The 25,840-nt window shown below is 39.3% G+C and overlaps 1 protein-coding gene across 2 annotated transcripts in view; it reads left to right on the top strand.

Annotated features, from left to right (window-relative positions):
- Positions 1-25,840, top strand: part of MYPN (myopalladin) — a 75,689-nt gene that overhangs the window by 25,014 nt on the left and 24,835 nt on the right. For both annotated transcript variants that reach the window (XM_007167805.3, XM_028162980.2), the window contains 9 exons: positions 1,585-1,636; positions 4,755-4,869; positions 6,011-6,082; positions 12,788-12,929; positions 14,707-14,730; positions 16,615-16,731; positions 17,217-17,589; positions 24,476-25,066; positions 25,444-25,582. In XM_007167805.3, the coding sequence (XP_007167867.2) occupies positions 1,585-1,636; positions 4,755-4,869; positions 6,011-6,082; positions 12,788-12,929; positions 14,707-14,730; positions 16,615-16,731; positions 17,217-17,589; positions 24,476-25,066; positions 25,444-25,582 (1,625 nt within the window). The remainder of the gene's footprint in view (positions 1-1,584; positions 1,637-4,754; positions 4,870-6,010; positions 6,083-12,787; positions 12,930-14,706; positions 14,731-16,614; positions 16,732-17,216; positions 17,590-24,475; positions 25,067-25,443; positions 25,583-25,840) is intronic.

Genomic DNA, 25,840 nt, shown 5'->3' with positions numbered 1-25,840 from the left:
AGGCAGTGTGTCTGTCTTGGGGTACGGAGATGAGCAGCTGAGGTCAGACGTTCAAGATGGGGTGAAGGTGGGAGGAAGCAGGTGAGCAGATCATGTAGGTCCTAATGGGTCACTGCAGGGACCTGGCTTTTACTCTGAAGGAGATGGGAAGGTCTGGAGGATTCTAGGCAGAGATGTGACATGATCTGACTTAGTTTTTAACAGGGCCACTCTGGCTCCTGGTTGAAAATATACCAAAAGGAGTAGAAGCAGGAGACCATTTGGGAGCCTTGGAAAGGCATTTATATCAGCACCAAACTCAGATGACTAATTTTAGGGAACAAATCAATTTAGGTACCTTGTATATTGACCTCAGTTTTTGTCCCTATTTATCTCATCCTCTGAGTTTTTTCTGGGAGCCATTCTTTTTTTTTTTTTTAATTTATTTTATTTATTTATTTTTGGTTGAGTTGGGTTTTCGTTGCTGCAAGCGGGCTTTCTCTAGTTGCGGCGAGCGGGCTCTACTCTTTGTTGCGGTGCGCGGGCTTCTCACTGCGGTGTCTTCTCTTGTTGAGGAGCACAGGCTTTAGGTGTGCGGGCTTCAGTAGTTGTGGCATGTGGGCTCTAGAGCACAGGCTCAGTAGCTGTGGCGCACGGGCTTAGCTGCTCTGCGGCATGTGGGATCATCCCAGACCAGGGCTCGAACCCGTGTCCCCTGCATTGGCAGGTGGATTCTTAACCACTGCACCACCAGAGAAGCCCTGGGAGCCATTCTTTAGCACTTTTATCATTTCTAATACCTTATGTATGCCTTGCTTTTAGCCCTTAAATATTGTATTATTATGGTATAAAGGCTAGAACTGTCTCATTCTTCTTTATATCTCCAACACCTTATGTAGTACCAAGTACACAGTGGTTATTTAATAAACTTTTATTGAAGAGATGAATGAATAATGATAATAACAATGAATAATACATGAATAGAAGTGTGTTACATGTTTTCATCCTCAAATTTTTGGAGTACAATAAATACCTCCAGATTTAGCCGTGTGATATCTTCCTGGAATTCACTATCTTGAGAAGCAAAGCCAGGATCAAAGCTCTGCTAACAATGCTGAGATTGGATTGCTGAGTTTTAAAAATTTGTGGTAACAGAGCTTCAAACACCCCCACTCCCAAGATGAAATGTGACTTGTTAATATTAGGACTGGACGGAAGAGCATCCACCTACACCTACAACGTTTGGAATCTAATGTAATCCCTTCTTTTATTTAATCTATGTAGGCCAAGAGTAAGAGGATTTATGGACACCACAGAATGTCTGCAAAGACTGCTCTGTTAGTCTAAAGGCATCAGCAGGTGTTTTATATACAAGAACACGTGGAATTTGGGCCAGTTAATTTGAACTCTTGTCACTAACTAGCCATGTGACCTGAGCAAGTACTTCAACTACTAAGGGTCTAGTTCCTCATCTGTAAACTAGGTGTTAGTTTAGGGAATCACTGAGATTATTTCTAGGTCTAAAATTCTATAGGTCTTTAAATGCCTAGGAACCAGTTTAAGAAATTTTTTTTTTAATTACATGTCTTATTTTTATTTTTCCAGGGCTTTCTTCTTCAGACTCAGAAGGGGACCCTAACAAGGACGAAATGAATCGGTAATTCCAATTTTCTATCTTATTTAGCATCCTCAGGTCCTGAGAAAGCTGCTAATTGTTTAGTAGAACTTGAAGAGGGGGGCTCCAGGGTTTGACCTCAAAAAAAAAAAAAAAAGATTGGGTAGATTTGGAGAAAATGCTATTTCTTTTGCTTGTTGCTGCTTAAAAGATTAATTTTCATATTCCCAATATTTAAAAAATGAAGTATCACCTATGAAATATCATCATACTTATATATAAAGAGTAAAAAACAAATAACTCAGTGGTTAAAAGAAAATTCATGTTTTCTAACTAAATAATAGTATTCAAAATAACACACAATCTGGTGAACAAAAATTATATGTATGAGTGATCTGGGCAAGACATAGCCTTTTTGCTAAACGATTGTATTGGGTACTGAACAAAGTTACATTACTTTCCACAACCATTGGCTAAGCACCTCCTCTACACCAGGAACTTCACTAGATGCACTGGGTACTAAGAAAAATCAGATGCTTCCTGCCTTCAAGAGGCTCAAAGTCTAGGAGAGGGAAATATATGTATAGCAAAAGATGTATACCACACATATAGACAGTAAGAGTAATAAAGTGTAACCATGTGCAGGGTTTAAGGACTTGGCACAAAGGGCTCTTTATTCGTTGGGGAGGGAAAGAGAGATCAGGAAAGGCTTTGCAGAGTTGGTGACCTTGAGCTGGGTCTTAAAAGAGCAGCAGGTGGACACCCCCGAACAAGAGAGGAAAGGGTATTTCAGGAAGAGGAGACTGTGGACAGAAGGCATGGGAACTAGAAACAGACACAACAGCCATCCCTTGAGACTACCTGAAACATGGGCAATGTCTGGAAGACAGGTTAAGGAGTCGATAACTGAATTTGCATATTCTTTCCTCTCCTACAGAAGGCAAGCTCTTAAGGGCAGAAATCATGACTTATTCTTCAAACTCTGGGGGGTATGCCTACTTTGGAATGGTAATTTGCTTTTAGCTTTTGTGCACATATGAAAATTCATAACCAGAGTAAATGATTTCTCCCTTTAACTCTCTTCCTTATCATTCTCATGGCTTCAGTTCAGTTCCTCTTCTTTCCTGTCTCTTTATGCCAGTCCCTTCCTTATAGATACTCCAACCTTTTTCTCTTTTACAGTCTCCAAACTACATACAGCCAGTTAAAAGATAATTCTGATCTTATCATTTTCCCGACTTAAAAAAATTATTACCTATGGGAAAATAAAAATCAAACACAAAACAAACAACATTTAAAAAATCTCAACACGGGCATACAAAGCTTTATTCAATGGAGTATCAACCAGGCTTTCCTGCCCCTCCTCCTCCAATCCCCCACCTCAGGCTCTCTACATGGCTGCCATCTCACTCAAACAATGTGCGGTTCATTTTCACCCCTTCGTTCAAGCTGTTCACTTTGCTAGGAATGCCCTATCTCCTCTGCCTGGCAAACTCTTATTTATCCTTCGAAGCCCAGTCAAGTTCTATAATAAGCTCCTCTGCCATTGCACATACATCGCTCCTGCCTCAAGGCTCTCATAACATGGATATGAATTTGAGCCTAATGGGTATGAATTTGATATACAAACTTAAATAAGCAAGAAATATCTCATTTGTTCATTTTCTTTAAATCTACTTGTAGTAGTTAGGATTTAGCTCCAGTTGTGTGTAATAGTGACCCCAAATAACAGTAACTTAAATAAGACAAATATTTTTCTCCTTTACATAAAAATATGAATTTGGCTGGTAAAACAGCTCCACATTCCACTGGGTTCCAGTCTGCTTCCAGCTTTCTGCTTCACCTCATTCTAAGATGTGTCCTCATCTTCTTAGATTGAAAGGAATAAAGGACACACCCTGTTCCCCTTTTAAGGTCATCTCTCTTAAATTACATACATCACTATCCTTCATATCCCATGACCGGAAAGTAGGCATGTGGCCACAGCTAGCTTCAATGAGGGCTGGGAGATGCAATCTTTATTTGGAGTAGCTATGTAAAGAAATCAGGGATTCTAATATTGTAGAAGAAGAAAACAGATGCTTCAGGAACACTGATAGCCTCTGCATCATCAAATGATTCTGCTTCTGAGACTCCATCCTACCTGGCTCTGGGAAAAAATTCAATCACTCATTATTGGGTGTCCCTTTCCCCCTCCAAATCTGTGCAGAGATTCCTGGGATATAGCAGATACAGACACAGAGATGTAGATATATAGTTTGATATTAAACACTGCTCTAAGCATCTTACATGAATTACCTTATTTAACCCTCACAAAAACCCTATGAGGTAAGAATTGTTATTTCCTCATTTTAGAGGTGAGAAAGCTGAGGCAGAGAGAGGTAACATCTAGACAAAAGGGAAGCCCATCCTGTCATCAGTCATCTATCTCCACAGGTTATGGGTGAGAGGCCCATGTCCCACATCTCAAGGTCCCTTCAAGTCTAGTGCTTTGTTTCTTCCTGATATGTTTGGGTACTGTTATCTTTAGCAAGATTGGGAGCCTTTAATCGAGGGATTGTCATCCCCTCTGGACTCAGGTTCTCCCTCTTGTTAGGTTCTCTGGCAAGATCCCTGGACCTCTCTCTTCCCCAACAACAAAACTGAAATAATCTACCCTCTGCAGCCTTCTCAAGAATACTTTCTGGCTCCCTTGCCCTTCAAACAATCTCTTTAATTTAATTTGTGTAAACCTGAAGAGCTCATTGACTCAGGCTATTTCTGCTTTTTGCCATGCCAAAATCCCAGAAGCAAAGATTTACAAAGCCTGGCCTCTTACTTGAGATAGGAGGGGGAGGGAAAACACAGAGGACAAAACCAAAACAAATCTCAAAAAATTTTCTGCACATGCTGTGTCATAGCACTTGTCTTGAATCTCAGTTAGTTGAGAATATGCTTGAGTCCCCAGCTCTGCTGACAGCAGCTAACTCAAGGACAGAACTAGCGTCTTATCATCTTCCTGTTTACACTGCCTAACAAAGTGTGTAGCAAAGCCCTCAGTAAATGTTTGTGTAATATTGTTGAACGAAGATTTCTGTAAGCATTTCTGAAAGCTCTGCTGAAAGGATTTTCACAACAATGATAGGTCTGTTTTATAATCTATATTTTAATCACTTCTCAGAATCCAGAAGCCAAATGAGGTGTCATCCCCTCCCACTACTTCTGCAGCCATTCCTTCAGCAGTACCCCAAGCCCAGCATGTGGTGGCCCAGCCCAGCGTGTCAACCATTCAGCAGGTACAAGAGTCTAAGTGAAACACAAGTGCCACGGACTGACAGGCGGGCGCTGTGACCATGACCATCTCGCACGGCATGATCATGTTCTCCTCTGTTGCAACTTCATAATGACCTTGGGCAACACACTTCTATCGTCATGATAATCACTTTGTACTTCTGATGTATGATATCAGTAGTTCCCCTGGCTTCGGGAATACATTCTCTAACTTCATAGGCAAATTTCATAGCAAAAGAAACTCTACAAATTAGTCTCTGATATTCCAGCTTTATGAAGGGCATTGACTACATATACAATGAGCTGCCGGCTCTCACACTGGCCCAAGACACTCTGGATCATGAAACTCAGTTTCATGGAGCTATTAAAAAAAAAAACAAAATTCTACTTTCTAAGATAGAGCAACCATGAAATTAATTTTTAGAAAACCTCAAAGTCTCTCATCCTTCAAGTTAACAATGATGATGATGATGATGATGAGAGTGATGCTTATTGTAAAAACATTTTAAAAATACAGAAAGTATATTAAGTAAAAACTTTAGTCAAGGTTCGACTCCTCTGGCCCCACTCTTCAGAGGTACCTCCTGTTAATAATTTCTAGCAGATAGTTCCAGGCATTTTCTATGCATATCTATAAATGTATATTATGCATATACTTTAAAAATATGAAATCATACTAATATAAACATACTTGTAATGTGTTATTGATATATGTAAATACAAATATTGATGTACATAAAGATCTACAACCTTTAAAAAAAATTTTAAAGTACTTACCTGACCCATTTAGTAACGCAGAAGGGTCACAGTTTAGTTCTAATTCAGTAGTTTTAAAACTGATCTGTGGAGCCTCAGGGGTCTATGGAACCTGTTCAGGGGGTTAGGGTTCATCACATAGCTCTATATGTGAGGGGGTGGGGATGGCCAGCACGTATTTACGGCCACCATGACCTAGAAAGAAATACAATCAGTTCAGCATAAAATTTGATGTCTGCAATTCATAGACTTAGAAAATGTCAGTCTTTGGTTTTAGATTAATTTCACACACCAAATTCTTTAGCTGTGTTATACCTATCTATCATCTGTCTACCTACCTATCTGATAATCCCAGTGACAATGAATCTATTGTTGGTTCCCTTCTAACAGTGTCAGAGCCCTACCAACTATCTGCAAGGATTGGATGGAAAACCTATCATTGCAGCTCCTGTGTTTACAAAGGTAATCAAAATATAACTTCTTTCTGTCATGGCTTTAAACACACCTCAATACCCAAACAAAGCTGTAGGATTCAAAATTCACTGATTTTATCTCAGGATTTTGGTCTCTTATAAGTACAGGATAGGATTTTGGGGTTTTGTGGTAGCTGTTACCATGTCGCTCCAAGTTGCAGATTTCTAATATTAGTTTGTATAATAAGGGAAAGGTCATCCCCACTCATCACATTGATCTCTATGTCCATCCTATTGCTTTTATTTTTATTTTTATTTTTTTTTAAACATCTTTATTGGAGTATAATTGCTTTACAATGGTGTGTTAGTTTCTGCTTTATAACAAAGTGAATCAGTTATACATATACATATGTTCCCATATCTCTTCCCTCTTGCATCTCCCTCCCTCCCACCCTCCCTATCCCACCCCTCTAGGTGGTCACAACATCCTATTGCTTTTAAACACAGTAGCCACACCTAGGGGTCAGGTGATACGTTTCTAGGCACTTACTATCCAAGGGTTTCTCTGGATGTCTCTGGTGTCCAAGGAGATGGAGTTACATGCTCTTAAGAAGCTTAGTACAAAGCCTCACTCTAGAACAAAGAGCTTTCTTTTTCTAATCCATGGTATCAACTATTGTGGTGGCATCAAATTCTGACTCTCATAATCTTTGTATTTAGAACTGGAAATTTTACTCAGGCACTTTCATTTACAAATGAAAAAACCAAGGGAGGCCCAGAGAGATTAAACAATGTATCCAATGTCACAGAACTAGCAAGTGGCAGAATCAGGACTAGAAACAAGTTGTCCCAATTCTGTCTACTGTTCTTTCCCTTACATAACATAGACTTAGTTTATATGTTGCCCAGGACAATAAACTCAAAGGTGCAAAACTGAGTCGTATTGGATTTGTTTCGGTATTATGAAAACCACATGGATGGACTCTATGCCTGGATTTACAGTTTATTGTTTGTATGAATACCAACCTTAAGCCCAAAGAAATTTTATCTACTCAGAAGTATGATTTAGAGGAATGGTTCTCAATCAGGGTTAATTTTGTCCCTCAAAGGACATTTGGCAATGTCTGGAGACATTTTTTTGATTTTCACAACAGGGGGCTGGCATCCAGAGATACTGTTAAACATCCTGTAATACACGGGATGACAGCCTCCTGCAACAAAGAATTATCCAGCCCAAATTGTCAATTAGTCCTGGGGCTGAGAAATCATGGTATAGAGCAAAATGGCAAAAAAAAAAAAAAAAAAAAAAGTCTTTTCCAATGAGTACTGATCCTAAAAGAATTGCTAAATTCACAACTTCCACAGAAACATCCATTTTAGCGACGTTCCACCATATCAGCTCATCCAAGATGGTTTTCCAAAATCAAGCAGAGTCTAAGAGTGAGACATGTTGATCCATAACCGTATCAGGTGGGCAAACATTCTTATGTGAAACAAGATGCCTCTCAATTTTTCAGGTTTGTTTCTTGTAACCGCTTTCGGAATTTAAGTTTTGCTATTCTCAAAGACTTGAAGTAGGAAAGCAACATGTTGTGATTTGGTGAATACCAGACTTGGACAAAGAGTTATAAGTGGACCTGTGTGTGTGCGCGCACGGGCGCGTGTGTGTGTGCGTAATATAGCTAATAGAGCTACCCCTAAGTGTCTCTTAGTTCACTGTTAAGTCACCTAGCCTTGAAACAGAGCTTTAAATGCCGAGAAATCAGGACACTTTAATTTGTCGTGCCTATTTGTCACACCCTTTGTCAGGCAATGCTGACTCTTCAAAGGCAACTAAATCACAGAATAATTTATACCCAGTCCCAAACTGAGATCTCCTCCACTCTTCTCCTCACCACCATCTGCCCAGCTAGACAGCAAAGAAGTGTCCTTATCTCCCTCCACACTTTCAAATATTTTTGGGTGCTCTGTCTTCCCTGCATCTACATCACCTGGTACATGCCTCTGGTACAACATTTAGCACAATAATAAAGATGTTTAGTTTTCTGTCTCTCCCAAGCGCCTTGAAGGCTATCTCTAATATCTAGATAGGAGTCCATAATGGTTATAATAGGTCCAAAGCCATTTTTATTATTCTGAAAAGCCTAACAGGACTTTAAAACCTATTCTTTACATTTAATTTTCATGGACTGGTTAGCCTCAAGTTTAGCTGCTTTTGTGTTGTGACTGATTACCTCCCTCTAATTAGATGCTCTGATTTGCAGATACATATATGCCTTTGATAAATAAAAATGGGGAAAAGAATTAGTCATTAGTGTATGTTGTTAATTAGATAAATCTCCAAAAACATTAGATCCATGGTGGGAAAACAGTCCCTAGTACAGGGACTCAAACTCTGGTGAGGCTTTCTCAGCCCTCGGGAAGTGTACTTTTGCCTCCATAAATGGGATCAGGGTTGTTCAGACGTAGGGCACTAGCACAGGCTGTGGCTCAGATTCCAGAGGGACTTATCAGCAATGCTGTGCTTGCATCAGTTTCCATGAGTGAAGGTAGGATTGAGGTCATCGTCACTGTCAGTGACATTAGAAAATTTCTGAGTCAGAGCCACTGACGATGGTAATCACGTGGCATAAGCCTTGATAACTGATCATTGGCATACGTTTGTTCAGGTTATTCCTTGCTCTATTTACTTCTTTAGGGACTTCTGGCATTCCAGTACCTATGACTCACTTTCTATACTGCCCAACAAAGCATTTCTCTGCCAATAATGGCAAGAAGCCATTTTTTTGAAAGCAACGATTAGAGAGCAGAGTTTTATTTAACTCCCTGTACCTCCTCTGGTGATAGGGAAGTACTGGTATTATCTTCTTTTAACCTAAAGAAGGTTAAAATGAAAATGAGGGTTGCCCAGCAAAACAGTGGTAGAGTTTGAAAGAAGCCTGGGGTCCCATATGCTAATTCACTGCTCTACCTATAGAGGATACCTATATTTTTAAAATATTTTATGGAGATAGACTATCCTCCATCCTCTATACAGTATCGAAAACGCTTTCACTCTGTTTGTGGGGGGGAAACAGTGCTCACACTCCTTGAGTGTGAAGGGAGGTAGATGATCACATTAGAATCTTACTCCTATCACTGCTCCCACTCCAACAACAGCTGCTCTGCAGGCTTTCAAGGTTGCAGCCTTGGCTCCAGCTGCTTCAGCAGTAATTGGAAGAGTGCAAGGGGGCAGGGGAAGTGAGGATTTGAAGAACGGCACTTCATTATATAATAGCTGAGGCAGGAAACCCTGAAATGACAAGTCCGGTGGTTGGCTCTAGATCCCTGAAGATTACATGGGCCCCTCTCCCCAACCTCACAATGCCAGAGACTTCTCTGACTCAACTGTTGTATTGGGCACCTGTGACAATGTAGGGGCAAAAAGGTCTTCAGTCAAATGGTTCTTTATCAGTAAAAACTGCTCTGATCCAACTCCAGTCTAAAAGCACTATAGCATTCACTTCCAGCATCTCCCAAGGTGCAAAAATAGCAACTGGATTTAAAAAAAGAATAAAGTGACAATATGAACCTTATAGCTGACATCTTTTAACCAATAAGGGAGATGCCTTTTCTCAAGGATGTCCCTGCATTGTATCTGTGGGTATAGGTCTACTAAGCAGGAACTGTGTCCTTTCAACTCACATTTACAGCACCTGGCACAGAGCTTGGCACAAAGCGGGAACAGAGTTGTATTTATTCTGTGGTGAACTGCTTCCATTTCAGCTAAGAAGGAATTATTGCTTTTATCACTTTGTGGCTTCAGAGTGTTGTTAGGAGTAGAGAAAAAATCCAATGTCAAATGGCCGTGGAAGACATGCTTCTCAAGTCTCTGTGTTGTCAAGTCATCCTACAAAGAATGTCTTCCTGGATGATCAATATGGTGATGACACACAAGACAGATTTGCACTTTGGATACTGTTTACTGCAGGAGGTTGTAGACTTTTCATTATAGGGACTTCAGTTCAGATCCATAATTCTTAGTTAAGACTAACTTAATCTTTGCTAGTTGGGGAATGTTTCATGTCTTATTCGTCTTCAGTGAAGTCAAGATACATATGATCAAGTCTTACACAGTGTGTCATTAGTAACAGCCTAAGACCTACTGCTGTGCTGAACATGGCCCCATCTAAACTATGTTCAAATGGTGTAACCGGTTTGGACCGGATGTGCAGCAATGTGAGATTTCTTCTTATGAGATTTTTGTAGAAAAGCACAGTTTTTAGCAATAACAACTATCATTGTCCTTCAAACTATGACCTTCAACAACCTTTTCTAAGTGCCTTGTAAGATGACCCCTGGCAACTCCTTTACTGAGTACTGACGATGTATCACACTGGAATGAGTTTCCATCTTATATCACAGTCCCTTAGCTGGCATATTCTAGAACTATAGTATCTCAGGTATCTGGCTGGACTCTCCAATAGAACACAGGTCTTGGCCTTCAATTTCAAGTGAATAATTACAACCAACTAATGTTGGTCTCAACTGTAACATATTCTCTCCAGGAGGTCCTTTTGCAAGCAGGACCTTGGTGTCACCTCTGCAGATTGAGAATTGGTTCATATATCTGAACCTCAAGCCATGTCAGAATGTAGACTGACCTCATTCTGCTTACATCCATTTTTTACATGTGCCATATTTTATTCATTCAATCCCTTCTGCCACCGCCACTTTTTTTTTGCTTTGGTTTTCTAATTTGTTTGCCTCAAGAAGGAACGAAACTCCATTATGTATGAATCCCAGGGAGATGTCTGACTGCCATTAAAGTTTTCAATGGGCCCCCAGAACTACCATCTTAGCACAGAATTTGCTCAGATGTCAGATTCACCAGCTTGCCAGGAGCACCCAAGACTCAATGATGTTCCCTGCTTACTGAGAACATTCCATTCTTGTCACTAGAAGCTATTGTTTTGGGGTAGACAAGGAATAACCAGGTTTTCAATCAAATAGTTCCTTATTACTTCAGAAACCACTCTGTGCAAATCACATCCTGAATTCCTTCAGCAAACAAATTTGGGAATGCAAAAAGAGAACAAAACACTAACTCTGAACTATAGCGCCCCCTGGCTGTCACAATATCAACTAACACACCCTTCTGAGGTAAAAGTCTCCTACTACAGCTAAAGCCATGTGGTTAAACCCACCCCAGTATTCCTAAGATAAATGCCATAACTATGATAGGTTTAAGCACAAAATATCATATACTGTTAAGAGCTGTAAACAATCACAAGATATTTATAAGAGTAAATGACAAAAGCAAAAAAACTACTGGCCTTCCCCTTCTCCAAAGCAAGAGCCAATATTTCCTAAATACAGACCCCAAAATTGTAATAATGGGAAAGCCTTGCAGCATTTGTTGCTGATAGAGCTTGTAGAGGAAGTTAATCATAACCTTTCCATGTTTATCATCTTTAGGTCTATATTAAAAATAAAAATGTGCCCACACATATGCCAAAGGAGCATTTCATAATCAAATGAAGTACCAACTACACAAACGAATGTGTGACTTTAAGCTCATAAATCATGATGAGTGAAAGACAAGTTGTGAAAGGAAAATGTGAGTTCCATTCTCCCATAGGGTCTATTATAGAATATACTGATATTTTACAATGGAAAATTATTTTTGTAAACTTTTTTGGGGGGAAGCGTGGAAGAGCATTTAACGATGCCTTCACAAAATTATGACATATTTTACCATGACCTAAGACTCCACATGTGACTATGATTTTATAGAGATTGTCATTGTTTACCTCCCTCAACAGACATTGAGGCTATCCTGTAAAGAACACATAAGGAAAAGAAAATAGCAAAACAAACATCAATTTCTAGGACTACAGAAAGTAGGCAAGGCAAAGCCAAGAAAATAGTCACTTACTTAGGCCACAGAGATAGCCCACCTCGTGGAACAGTCTTGTGTGGAAAAATACATTACTCCCATACTGAATACACCTAGTAGATATTCACTGCAGATTTTTTAAATCGTTATTATTTCTGAAAACCAAACTCTACTTGGGCATTTTCTTAAAGGAAGCAGAATTACTTTACCAAATATTAGTCTTTTTGCAAACCCTCAATATATTTCACCTAGTATTCAATAAATTTGTCTGGCACTGCAACAGAGAGGAAAAGAAAGAAGATAGTGAGGAAAAAGCTCCCTATGCACTCAGATGATTCTGTCTTCAAAAATAGATTCAATGTAGGGGCTTCCCTGGTGGCGCAGTGGTTGAGAATCTGCCTGCTAATGCAGGGGACACGGGTTCGAGCCCTGGTCTGGGAAGATCCCACATGCCACGGAGCAGCTGGGCCCGTGAGCCACAATTGCTGAGCCTGCGCGTCTGGAGCCTGTGCCCCGCGACGGGAGGGGCCGCGATAGAGAAAGGCCCGCGCACCGCGATGAAGAGCGGTCCCTGCACCGCGATGAAGAGTGGCCCCCGCTTGCCGCAACTGGAGAAAGCCCTCGCACGAACCGAAGACCCAACACAGCCAAAAATAATAAATAAATAAATAAATAAATAAATAAATAAGAAAATCCTTTAAAAAAAAAAAAAAATAGATTCAATGTACATCCACAGAATTGAAGCTGCTGGAAATGTACAAGATTTGGAGAAAATCCAAATATGGAGGCAATGGTATCCTTTTCGAAAATTCAGCACTGGGAGTAGATTCCAAAAATATATGCTTTTTGGTTCTAACAATATTCTTCTCATTACAGATGTTACAAAATTTATCAGCCTCTGAGGGTCAGCTAGTTGTCTTTGAATGCAGAGTAAAAGGAGCTCCATCTCCTAAAGTTGAATGGTATAGAGAAGGGACCTTGATAGAAGATTCTCCAGATTTTAGAATTTTACAGAAAAGTAAGTTGGTGCTTTAAAATTATTTTTCTGATAATTTTTATAGATTTATTGTATACATTTATTTTTATAACTTTTAACAACTAATTAAAAGGTAATAAAAAGAATAAAATAAAAACCACTTATACTCCACCAAACTAAACCCTATTAATATTTTGGTGTATATTCTCCAAAAACTTTTCCATGCATATATTTTCTTTAAATAAAAATAAATTGTTTTGTAAATTGATTTTTTTCACTCAACATTTCATGAACATCTTTCCATATTAATAAATATAGAACTTTTTTACTTGTAAAAATAAGTTGATACAATCAATTTCATATTTACTTAATCTCCTATTGTTGAAAATGTAGATTGTCCACAAATTTTTACTATTAGAAACTATATTTCAAAGCATGTTAACAGAGAAGATCTTTGTGAATATCTATGAATAAATCTGAGTACTAGAATTGCTACTGTAAATTCACATTTTTTTAGGCTTTTAATATAAATCATCAAAATGCCATCCAAAAAGGTTGAACTAAATTTAGGATGATTATATAATTGATTATCTAACCTGGGACACCTTGGGGAGTAACAGAGGGTGCTAGTAATCATTACACAGAGATCCCAGGAATAAACCAGATCATCCCAGTTGAACTGGGACACATGCTATTTCAGTTACATTCTACTACAACCAGCAACATATGGGAATTTCTTTTGTCTTATACCTTCACTATCAATGGGTATTAAACATTTTTTTAAATCTTCACTAATTTTATAGGTCCCAAATGGGAATACTTGTTTTAATCTGCACTTCACTAATGAGATGTGGAAAGGAACTTTTTTTTCCTATTTATTGGGTCTTTGAATTTACTTTAAAATTACCTATTATATCCTTTGTTCATTGTTTATTGAGGTTTTACTCTTTTTATTGTAAGAATTATTTATATATCCAAGTGGTTAATTCTTTTCTTGTCATGCAGTGCTTTCACCCTGACCCATTTCAGTCGTAAAATATGTTGAAAATTATTTGCTTCTTGGTTAATTTGTTTCTGCCTATCACAAAATAGATATATGAATCAAACTACTATCAGGTTTAACAACAATGATATATTCTGAATAGCAGCAACAATGATATATTCTGAATACCATTTAAGCTGAGGCAAAAAACCTCCACTAGTTCTATCAGTGTAGAAGAATGTAACTAAATTCAACAACTATTCCCTGAGTGCCTGCAATTCTATAAACCTTAGCTGAGCACCTGTTTTCAGTACCAAGTGGGCACCTTCAGGAATGCCAAAGAATTTTAAGACAAAGAACTGTTCCTGAGGAACCTGTCATCTATCCTGAGGCTCTTAATATTAGAAACCTTAGGGCAGGAGGTATACGCTACATTATATCAGGATGTGAGAGCCCAAAGCCAAGAATGATCTCTCAGTCTTCACAAACTTTTTCAGGTCAGGCTGAATGGGTACAATAAAAGCAAGTCATCCTGAATCCCAACTAATTCAGTAACTTTTCCTCACCTAAGGTTTATGTGTCCCAAGTGGAACCCAAGTATGTCCCAAGATACACCCACATCATTTAGTCAGCAGCTCTCTTGCTGCCCTTCTGTGATAATGATCCTATCCCTGTCAAGGTCATTGGTGCTTAGGTCATTTTACTTAAAATTTACAGATTAGCCTTGTCAAATTACTCATGAGTATGCAAAAGACACTTCTATAGGAAGCTTCTGTTAAAAATATCACCTCTCAGTAAAATAAATGCTCAGAATCTTTTAATTTTTTTTTCTTTTAGAACCTCGATCCATGGCAGAGCCAGGTAAAGATCATTTTAACTTTCATTTCATTTGTATGTGATCCGTGACTTGAAATATATAATAAACATATTGAAATTACACTGGTGTCAAGAAAAAAAGTTTTACAAAGAAGATCGAAGCCAACTCTAGCTACGACTGTAGGAGAAGGAAAGGCAAGCATGTGCAAGTTTGGAATATATATTCAATAGCTAATGTGAATGCAGTTAGTTCTGCGTTGTTGAGGAATGTTTCTTAGGAATATTTTCCCTCTTTCATTGGCCCCTACTCATGACCTCCTTAAACTGGGCAGAGCAATTTCCATGACACTATCAATTCCAATTCCACAGCCTATGTATCTCAAAAGTTATGCATCAGATTTTGAAATTCACAGAATCAATAAAATGTTTATGATGTTATTAGATTTGGTTGGGAGGATATTAAGATGACACATGGAAGCTCTTACCTCTAGAAAATACAAGTTGCTCACAAAACACAGCATAAACATCTGAATGTCCTCTCTATGATCACCCTGAAAAATAAGATTGTATTTGTGCCCATGGGTAAGAATGATGGTTTGGAATTTCGTTATTATAATTCTTGCTTCTGAAAACTGAATGGAAAGGCATTCCCAGTGTAGACACTGAATATCCATGTTGCATAACCCTACACTAGGCCCTTGGGGATACAGTAAAGACCAGAGTGCTCTTGCTCTAGCATTGCTTGTAGTGGAGAAGCATTTTTCCCTTTGAAAATATTTCAGGCTTTTGATACTTTCAACCAAAGCAAGCTTTTTCACTAGGCAGTCTCATACACAAAATAATTTCAGAGTCACCCAAAAGGGGTCCCTGCTCAAAACAAGCCCCAGCTCCATGATCTAAAATTTCATGTTCAGAGAGTTTTTCTTTCCACCTTGGATAAAGCAAATGCCCTTTGGAGACAGAATACTATATCTCATCAGGCAGGTATAGTATAGTATGAATGAATTTATCAGATCATTTTCCGAATGCAGGTTGCTGAAAGATGAGAGTGCCAATGTTTGGGAAGGGAACAGAGAGAAGGAAGCATAAGACTCAGAAAAAGGACAGAGAGGTACCAAAACCAAACTTTGCCTCTCCATCATTTAGGATTCTTTGGGCAGCAAGTAAACAAGACCTAACCAAAAGTGCCTTAAGCAACATGAAAAATGTATCTTGTTACATAGCAAGATGTCCTAAGAAATGGTAGTCTTGAGATTGGTTAATTTAGCATCTCAGAGATCATCATGGGCCAAGCTTTTTATTTTTTTTTTCCCCATTCTGTCATCTTCAGAGTATCCTCTTAGACTGGTTCTACTCATATACCCAAGACGGCTGCCACAGTTCTGGGTATTACATGCAGATGACAACGTCCAAAGGCAAAAATAGGGAAAAACGCTCTCTTTTACCCCTTTTAAAAGGCAAGAAAAACTTTCCCAGAAACTCCCCAGGAGATTTTCCCTAATATCTTATTGACCAGAATTGTGTGTCACGTGCTACCACCTTAGCAAGAATAGAGTGGTATTTCACACAGACCTACTTTTGCTTTAAATCCTAATTTGTTTTTGTGATTTTTAAGCTTATTGTTTCTTGGTCCCATTTTTGACATCTGGACTGATGACATAAAAACAGATAATCTGCAAATCCATAATATACATTATATTATCATTAAATCCTCTTGTTCATTGTCTGCATGGAGTTATTCATTTTACTTCCTTTGGTTCATTTAGTCTGCTAATCAGTCAGTTCAATCAAATAATTGGACTAATTATTTTCAAACAATATCATCAGCTTCTTCTATTGACTTTTATAGAATCACCATCTAATATCAGAAAATTCCATAATTCCACTTCCGTAAATAAGTCAGTAACCATTCTGCTTTATTGGCTTTAGAGGAGATCTGTACTTTGGTCATTGCTGAGGTATTTGCAGAAGACTCTGGGTGCTTCACCTGTACTGCAAGCAATAAATACGGCACAGTGTCAAGCATTGCACAGCTAGATATAAGAGGTAAGGGCTCTTTCAATGCCAGAACAGTTTAGACTATGACTTTGATTATGAGTATGGACAATGTATATTACCCTCTCTTACTGCTTTTCATATGAAGCTAGCTTGGCTCTCCTAAAATTTTTTGAATTATTGAGGAAAGTGTTCTTGAACAGAATCCAGTTTTCAATTTCTCATCGCATTTATCACCACCACCCCAGTTATCCTGCTGTTACTTATTATACTCCCTAAGAAAACATCTCCTTGATCTTACCTAAACTTCTAAAATTCTTTCCAAAATGGTACTTAGATTTTTTTAGTTTTTTTTTGGTTTTTTTTCCTGTATCCTTACCATTCTTTAATGTCCCAGATTGTGTTTTCTGTTTTTGACAAGGATTTCCATTAGCACGTTCGCCTGGGTTGGATACATGCCCCGTCTCAGGGTTATAATCCTATCTCAGTCTTGTTGAGTAAGGCTGACATCTCAGGTCCTGTTATCATCCTTTCAGGAAATGAAGACCCCAGAAACAATGGGTCTCTTCACTCAGCCAACTCTACCACCAACCTGGCTGCTATTGAGCAACAGCCGTCCCCACCCAACCCAGAGCCGCCTTCTGTGGAACAACTCCCTAAACCCAAACTGGAAGGCGTTCTGGTGAACCACAACGAGCCCCGGTCCAGCTCAAGGATCGGGCTCCGTGTCCACTTCAACCTGCCTGAAGATGACAAAGGAAGTGAAGCATCCTCTGAGGGTGGCATGGTGACCACCAACCAGACCAGGCCTGATTCCTTCCAGGAGAGATTCAATGGACAGTCGGCAAAAATCCCTGAGCCTTCCTCGCCCGTCAAAGAGCCCCCTCCAGTTCTGGCCAAACCCAAACTGTAAGTAAAAATTAGAATGGATAACCAAGAGTGCCTGTGACCTTCTCTGACTCTGCCCTTCTTAAAAATGATGGAGCTAAAAAGGGAAATTATGAAATGAGAAAACACACATTAAATGCTTTGCAAATCATAATCCTTACATCAGTGTAAGTGTACTATCACTTTCATTCTTACTATTCATATTCTACCTCCAAGAAATGTTACTCCTAAACTAGCTCAAAAAGATGTCTGTCTAACATTAGAGGGCTCCAGGTGAAGCACTTCTACACTCTTCTTATAAAGCCCTTTCTCATGTCTAATAATCTTTACAGTGTGAAATTTCATCTTTCTATTCCCCATTTCTGCTTCAGCTTAAGTTTTTATAGTCATTATAGAAAAGATACCTAGTATTTTTTAGTTAGTTCCTTGATATGGCTAGATATGCTGTAGTAACCACACGCTTCATATAAATGTAATGGGTTGAAATTACAAAGGAAGTGAAGCATCCTCTAAGGGTGGCATGGTGACCACCAACCAGAGCCACCTCAGGAGCCTGATGCAGTTGTCACCCAAACCCTCTAGAGAGCTTCCATCAGAGTCATGTGGCAAAATTTAATGTGCATCCATAGTAAAGCAAACACAGAATATGATACTATTATGTTCTGTTTGATCCACACATCAAAGTGATAAAAATTACATTTATAACTACATAAACCTTTAAATATCAACAATAAAATCTACAGTAATAGCACTCCCATCATGTGTTTCTCAGTGCTGATATTCATTGGAAGCAGTTCATGTTGCTTAGTTTTATATTTCTCTCACTACCACACAAGGTGAAACTGTGGGCATAAAATTAAATGTTACAAAACATGCGGGTCACATCCAGAAATATCTCTGTCCCCTCAAAGTTCTGCCAGTCACAGGAAATAGGAATCTACTTAAAGTAAGAAGAAGGGAAGAGGTTATTGTAGGGATATAAGCAGGAATGGGCAACAAAACACAGCCAGGTCCTGCACAGAGAAGGACAAGCAGGGAGTTAAGAGCTAGGATCACATACACGTTCAGTCCAGCCTCTGTCCACTGCTCACGCTCCGTCTTGAGCACCTCCTTGTTTCCTCTTTGCATATCCACTCTACTCTTCTCTCTTGGAAGACTCATCGATTCATATCTGGCCCATGATGGCATGTCTTGTCACGATTTGTGTCAAGTTCCACTTCTAACTAAATCGTGCTCAGCAGCTCAATTCCAAATACCAATTAGCCCAGGCTCGTCAGGTGCAGAGCATTTATGTTTGGAGGGAAGAAGAGTCAAATGGATCACATCAGAACTGTGTGTGAAAGCAGTTCGCAGAGAAGGGAGTTGTGAGAACAGGCAACCCCAAACAATCAACTGCCTCCTTTGTAGGGCCTCCTCTTACCCAGGGACTGTTTAGGGGCTATTAGGTATGTCAGTTAGGATAAGGTTTAGCTTCATGTTGCAGAAAGCCCAAACTAATGGTGAGTTAAACACATGAGGGTTTATTTTTCTCTCAAATAAAGGCATTAGATGGGCAGTCTGAGGCTGTTATCATGGCTCCATAATCATTAAGAACCCAGTCTTCTGCTCTGCCGTCTTTAGCACTGGCTTCTTCTCCAAGTGCCCTCATGGTCCACGAAGGCTGATGGTGGTCTAGTCATCATGTCTGTATTTCAAGCAGCAGAAAAGGCAAATTGGTAGAAGTCCAATTACTCTCCTTTAAAGGAGCCTTCTTAGGACTTACCCAAAATCACCTGCTTAAATCTCATTGGCCAGAACTTAGTCACATGGTACATTAAGTACAAAGGAAGCTGGGAAGTGTGGTCTTTAGCTGCACATGTTGCCACCATGAGTAAAATCAAGTTCCTTTACAAAGGGGAGAATTAAGTAGTCAGCCAGCAGTATCTACCACATGAAACTTTCAATGAATATAAAAATTCTTTCTACTAAATTATGTAGTGACACCCTCTAAAAATCCAGTCCTCAGCAGTATATAATTCTTTAATATTTTTTGCCTTCCTTAAATTTTCACCTAATGGTGTGAATATAGGTTTGTATTAGTAGAGGTATGAATACGCATGTGCATGCTCACCTCTCTCTCTCTCTCACACACACACACACACACACCCTTTGTGACTCCACATGCCTACAAAGTTTTCTTACTGGTTTTAATCTTTTAGGTTTTATGTTAAAATATATTGACTCAATAATCTTGAGGATACAATTTTCTGCTTGTTCCTTCAATTTGCCATTCATACAAAAAATAGATAGAATTCTTATAGATCTTAAAACTGCAACAGAGAGGGAAGCTGTCATTTTTCAACACTGTATCATCAAAGCCTAGATAATTCAGACTTCGACATTTTCAGCTTGAATATTAAGCTATTTAGAGAAGTGACTCTTCATCCTGGCTACACTCTAGAATGAAATGTAGAGCTTTTGAAAAATATTTATGCCTTCCATCCCAGTTGAATGAGAATCTCTCCACAGATTATTTTAATGTACAGCCAGGTTGGAAAGTACGGGTGTAAAGTTGGAGAACCTGAGTTACAACCCTTTATCACCCCACCCAGCCCCATACACACACCCCGCCACAGCCAGGAAAAAAATAGAAGAATTAACATTTAAAGTGAGTAAAATGTCAGACTAAAATCAGAATGTACTGGGTAAGCCTATGCTTTGGGGCAAGTGTTTCTTTAGAGCAGTGGTTCTCAGTCCTGGACGCAGACAAGAATCCCCTAGAGCCTTGCTATTCAAAGCACTGGCATCACCTGGGAGCTTGACAGAAATACAGATTCTCGTGTTCCACTCAAGACCTACTGAATCAGAAACTCTGGAGGTGCGGCCTGGAAATCTATGTCTTAACAAGCCCTCCAGAGGGTTCTGAGGTTCACTAAAGTTTAAGAACTGACCCACATTTAAAAAGATAATAATAACTATGCCTGGATCCTTTCCCAGGCCAACTGACTCTCTGGCCAGTGGTGCCTAAATCAGTAAGGTTTGTCTTTTATGCTCTCTGGGTGATCTAATGCACAAGCAGCGTAGTTACCACTGCCAAAACCACAGCTAAAAGCTGATTGCAGAGACATATTTACCCAGAATTAGTTATCCTAACCAGCAATGTGCTAGCAAATGTTTTAACTACCGGCAGAGGCAGGGAAGCCCTGATTTGTAGCATTTGCCAGTTTCCTCCCACCATGGCTGATTTCAAACTACTAAAGAAAAGTCATTAAACTGGGAACTGGGATGAGGTGTATACAACGTGCCCTCCAGAGCCATCGAGAGCTGGCTCCAGCACACACTGCCCCAAGTTGTTGTTGCCAAAATTGCTTTCAAAAGTATTTGACACAGTAGCCCAAGTTGTTCTGTTGTGTTTATCATTAAGCCTTGACATTTTACCTCAACCATTTAAAATCCCTAAGAAATGGACTTGAGGACACGGGGAGGGGGAAGGGTAACCTGGGACGAAGTGAGAGAGTGGCATGGACATATATACACTACCAAATGTAAAACAGATTGCTAGTGGGAAGCAGCTGCATAGCACAGGGAGATCAGCTCGGTGCTTTGTGACCACCTAGAGGGGTGGGATAGGGAGGGTTGGGGGAGGGAGACGTAAGAGGGAAGAGATATGGGGATATATGTATATGTATAGCTGATTCACTTTGTTATAAAGCAGAAACTAACACACCATTGTACGGCAATTATACTCCAATAAAGATGTTAATAAAAAAAAAAATCCCTAAGAAATTCTTTTGTATTCCAGAAACCACATCAAGAAACATCCTTATGATTCTGAAACTCTAATTTTCATTCTTACAAATCTTGAAATTGATATCTGTAGTTCAGAAACTGAAAAATAGAATAGCCACCATTTATTGATCATTTATATGATTTAGGTGATTTATCTATCAATTCTCACAACAACATGAAGAGATATTACTTACTCCTATCTTACTTATGAAGAAATCAGGGTCAGAAAAATCTAGAAACCACCCCAAACCACACATATAATCAGTGGCAGAGCCAGGATTAGGACCTAAGTCTATATGTCTGCAGAGGCCATATTCTTGAGCATCATGCTTAAGCTAAGTTGTGGCAAAAGAGAAGATATTTTCAGGGAACCCAGGACAGTTGATAATCTACAGAAAGAAAACTGGGTACAAACCTGATTTCAGAAGTCCGCATAGCAACAAGAAATGAGCAGCTGAGCTTATAGCAATTTATGATAGGCTGTTATTTTGAATTAGAGAGGTTGCTCAGGGTTTTGTATGCTTTGTAATTAACCTTTCCTTCCTTTATTCTTTCATTGCACTTTGTACCTTCATTATTAAATAGTAAGTTCCATATGTTACCTGTAAATAACCACTGGGTATTTGTATTACATATATGTATAGTAAGATTTTTGAGCCCTGAATAGCTCATACTATCCCAGGCATATTTGTATCTCCTACAGTACCTAGCAAAGTAAACATACAGAAGATTCAATAAAAGTTTGTTGAATACTGGAATTGACACCTTTCCCTTATGTCATGAATAAGCAAATTGAAACAGCTGTTTTAAACCCCTTCTGAAACAAGACAGTTTAATAAAATTTGGGGGGGAAAACCCTGTCAAACAAAAGGAGACATTATTCTCAAATGAATTCTTCCAGAATCTTAGATAATCAAAACTATTTGATGCTGTATCTCATATATCATTATGTTTAAAGTTTGTGACCCTCTACAATCCGATATACTGCATTAAATGATAAGGGCTAACATGCTGTTTAAAGTCTTACTTAAAATTAAAAGCTGGTTCTTAGTTTTCATTCAATGGGAGCTAAAGGAAAATAAGAATCAATCAATACCAAATGACTTCCTGGCCCCTTTTCTTCATCCTTATCTTTCTAAGATTACTTAGTTTTCATATACTACTTTTTCTACTTCCATAACCACAATAAAATATTTCTGCAATACCATCATATTAAAAGTTGCTCAGAGTACAATACAAACATGTCCTAAAAACCACATGGCATTTTCTTTATGCTATAGTAATCACAGAATGGGACCTGCCAGATATGAGATCCATTAAAAATTTAAAGGTTTTATATTCTCATGCCATTGGGAAAGTTAACACCAGCAGAAACAACGTTATTGTATATATTTTTCTAATGATAATCTAACAAAGATATTTCTGCTTCTCTTGATTGCTGAATCTTTCATCTATGATGGAATGAAAAGATTTAATTAATTTTAATTATGTTACTTTATTCTCTCAGCTTAAATACTTACTTCTAAAAGGGAGGAAGAAAGTTACTGTGCCAGGTGGCTATACTTCTAAATTCTTAGTTTTCATAGTTGAACAGAGGACAAGAATTTTCGTAGTTGAATAAAGAGTCGCATAGTATGTAGCATTTGACAGCAGTCATGAAAGTGGAGATAGGTCTCTACTTTGTGAAGTTACTTTTCCGTATATTGTGTATCAGAAGTGTTAATGAAGGCAAGAGAAAAGGTCTTAAACTCCAAGAATTTTTTTAAAAATCACGACTATATTCAGTATCCTGTGATAAACCATAATGGAAAAGAATATAAAAAAAAGAATGTCTCTATGTGTGTAACTGAGTCACTTTGCTGTACAGCAGAGATGGCACAACATTGTGAATCAACTCTACTTCAGTTAAAAACAAAATTTTTTTAAAATCAAAGTTTGGAGAACTTTCTGCCTCAACTTTATTGCCGTTGGTGTTGACTTCCCGATGGTATGAAAACATAAAACCTTTCATTTTTAATAGATCTCATGTTCAGCAGATCACCTTCTATGTTCCAAAACATATTTTCAAAGAACATAAAACCACGGTGGGCTTGAAGCACTGTGGTCTCACTTGTGGCTGTTCCTATGGTTGTCTATTCAAGAGTAGATTCTCCTAAACAGCAAAGTTTGACAGCCCTGACAACTTTATACATATATGACTTTTAGACACTGTCGTTTTCCATTTTCTTTTTTTAAAAAATAAATTAACTGTTTTGTTAAGAGGAAGTAAATAGACTGTGGGACTTAAGGCAACTCATATAATGCTTCTGTGAGTCAGGTTGCTATAAATGGAGAAAGCGCTCCCAGCTTGAACTTTTTTTTCCTTTAGGCACAAGAAAAGTCTAAGTAACGTTCATAATTACGGTGACCATATAATCCATCGTTCAAACCATGACATTTTTGAGACTGAAAGAGCACTATTAATAATCATGGCAGGAAAACAGGCATAAGGCAGGACTGTCTAGAATGAATCGAGACATATGGTCACCTTCTCTATAAAGCTTTGTTGTCAGAAGAGGATGAGAAACACCAAGACACATCCAGCTGCTTTGTTAAAGTTTGCTCTAAAATGAGGCAGAGTGAAGAATATAGCACATTCTCAGGGAACTCAGCCCCCTTTAGTAACTCACATCAGTATGTAGCTCAGTGCCTTCTGTCCCGAAACAGAACTTTGAGCACTTCCAACAAGAGGACCATTTTTCTATTTCTTCTTTCTAATTTATAACATTCTAAAATGGGGCTGCTGTGTTGCCCAACTCCAGGGTCACAACACAAAGAACACAATGTGAATGACGCCTCTTGGAGTTGTGCATCATGGTGGCCTTTCCCTTCTTCCCGGCAGTCAAACAGATTTAGAAAGGAGAGACAGGGACTTCCTTGGCGGTCCAGCGGTTAAGACTCGCCCTTCCAATGCAGGGGGCACGGGTTTGATCCCTGGCCAGGGAACTAGATCCCACATGCCCGAATTTGATTGGCTGGTTTCTGGCAACACTGGCTGTGTGTTCTTAATCAGCATCAAGCAGCCAACAGCCTGTCTATACAGGGTGAGGCAATGGTGATGGATTTCTCTTCTCTCTCCCCACTCTTGTTTTGTGTGCAGAGATTCCAGCCAGCTGCAACAGCTTCACAAGCAAGTCTTACTGGAACAACAGCAGTTGCAAAACCCATCTCCTTCATCTCCTAAGGAGTTTCCTTTCAACATGAGTGTTTTGACCTCCACTGCTGCCCCAGCGGTGACAATGTCCGGCAAGCAAGTGAAGACCCCTTCATCACAGACATTCAGCTTGGCCCGGCCAAAGCACTTCTTCCCCTCCACAAGCACCACCGCAGCAACTGTGTCCCCTTCCAGCTCTCCAGTGTTCACCCTGATCAGCACTCCTCAAGCCATGCAGAGGACAGTGAGCAAAGAAAGCCTCTTAGTTTCTCAGCCCTTGGTGCAAACCAAATCTCTAGGAGGGGTTTCTGCCCAAAACGAGCCACCTCCTCCAGGTCTGACAGAGCCAGCACAACTGCCACTCACATTTTCCATCTCCAGCGGAAACCAGTTTCAGCCCCACTGCGTGTCCCCAACTCCTGTCTCTCCCACTGGCCGGATTCAGAACCCAGTGGCTTTCCTCAGCTCCGTCCTGCCTTCTCTCCCTGCCATCCCACCCACCAATGCCATGGGGCTGCCTAGAAGCGCACCATCCGTGTAAGTGTCATTGAGGTTTCTTGATGTAAAAGATGTCATTTAAGAATGGACCCACATAAGAGTAGCTTGGTCTGGGACAGGACTCTCATTTAGTGAATTCCTACATAATCCAACCTCTTAGACACAAAATGGATATTGAGCACCTTAGGACAAAAGGACATGATTACTTTAAATAATGTTTTTATAATTTAAATACTGAAAACACCTCGACACACAGACTTTCTGGGCAGTGCTCAACTTTTGCTCGCAAGATGCACTCCGTAAGTGCCTGATGGCTCCTGGCTGTCTGGTTGCCATGCCAACCACTCTGATTTCTAGGCCTTTGTACCCTGGCCAGTGCTTTTCATGAGTGATTTAGGTGTGAATTTATTTTACAGGCCATCCCAGGGACGAATGAAGAAACATATAAAGTCTTCCCAACCAGTGAATGATGATTACATTCGTGAAACTAAGAATGCGGTGATTCTAGACTTGGGGAAAAAAATGAATTTCAGTGATGTCAGATCAAACCAGCAGGTAAGATTGTTGGGTTCAGACGGTTTACTGGAATTTCTTTGTAAGGAATGTAAGTTTGCTTAATTCAGTCCTTGGGTGCTCAGGTCACCTGACCTCGGTGAAGCTGACACTGCAGTTTTGGAAGGCAAAGCACAGACTGTCCATGGTTCATGTAGGAAACTCGTCCACATGGATTCACAGTTCTTGATTTAGCCCGGTAGTTAATTCAGTTTACTTGTCTACGTGCGTTTACCTAGAATAGCGTATGTTAAGGAGAGA

This window comes from Balaenoptera acutorostrata, chromosome 16, assembly GCF_949987535.1.
Source record: "Balaenoptera acutorostrata chromosome 16, mBalAcu1.1, whole genome shotgun sequence".
In the NCBI taxonomy this organism is placed as follows: domain Eukaryota; kingdom Metazoa; phylum Chordata; class Mammalia; order Artiodactyla; family Balaenopteridae; genus Balaenoptera; species Balaenoptera acutorostrata.
Note: the sequence above shows the minus strand (reverse complement) of the source record. Positions and strands in the feature narration are given on the sequence as shown.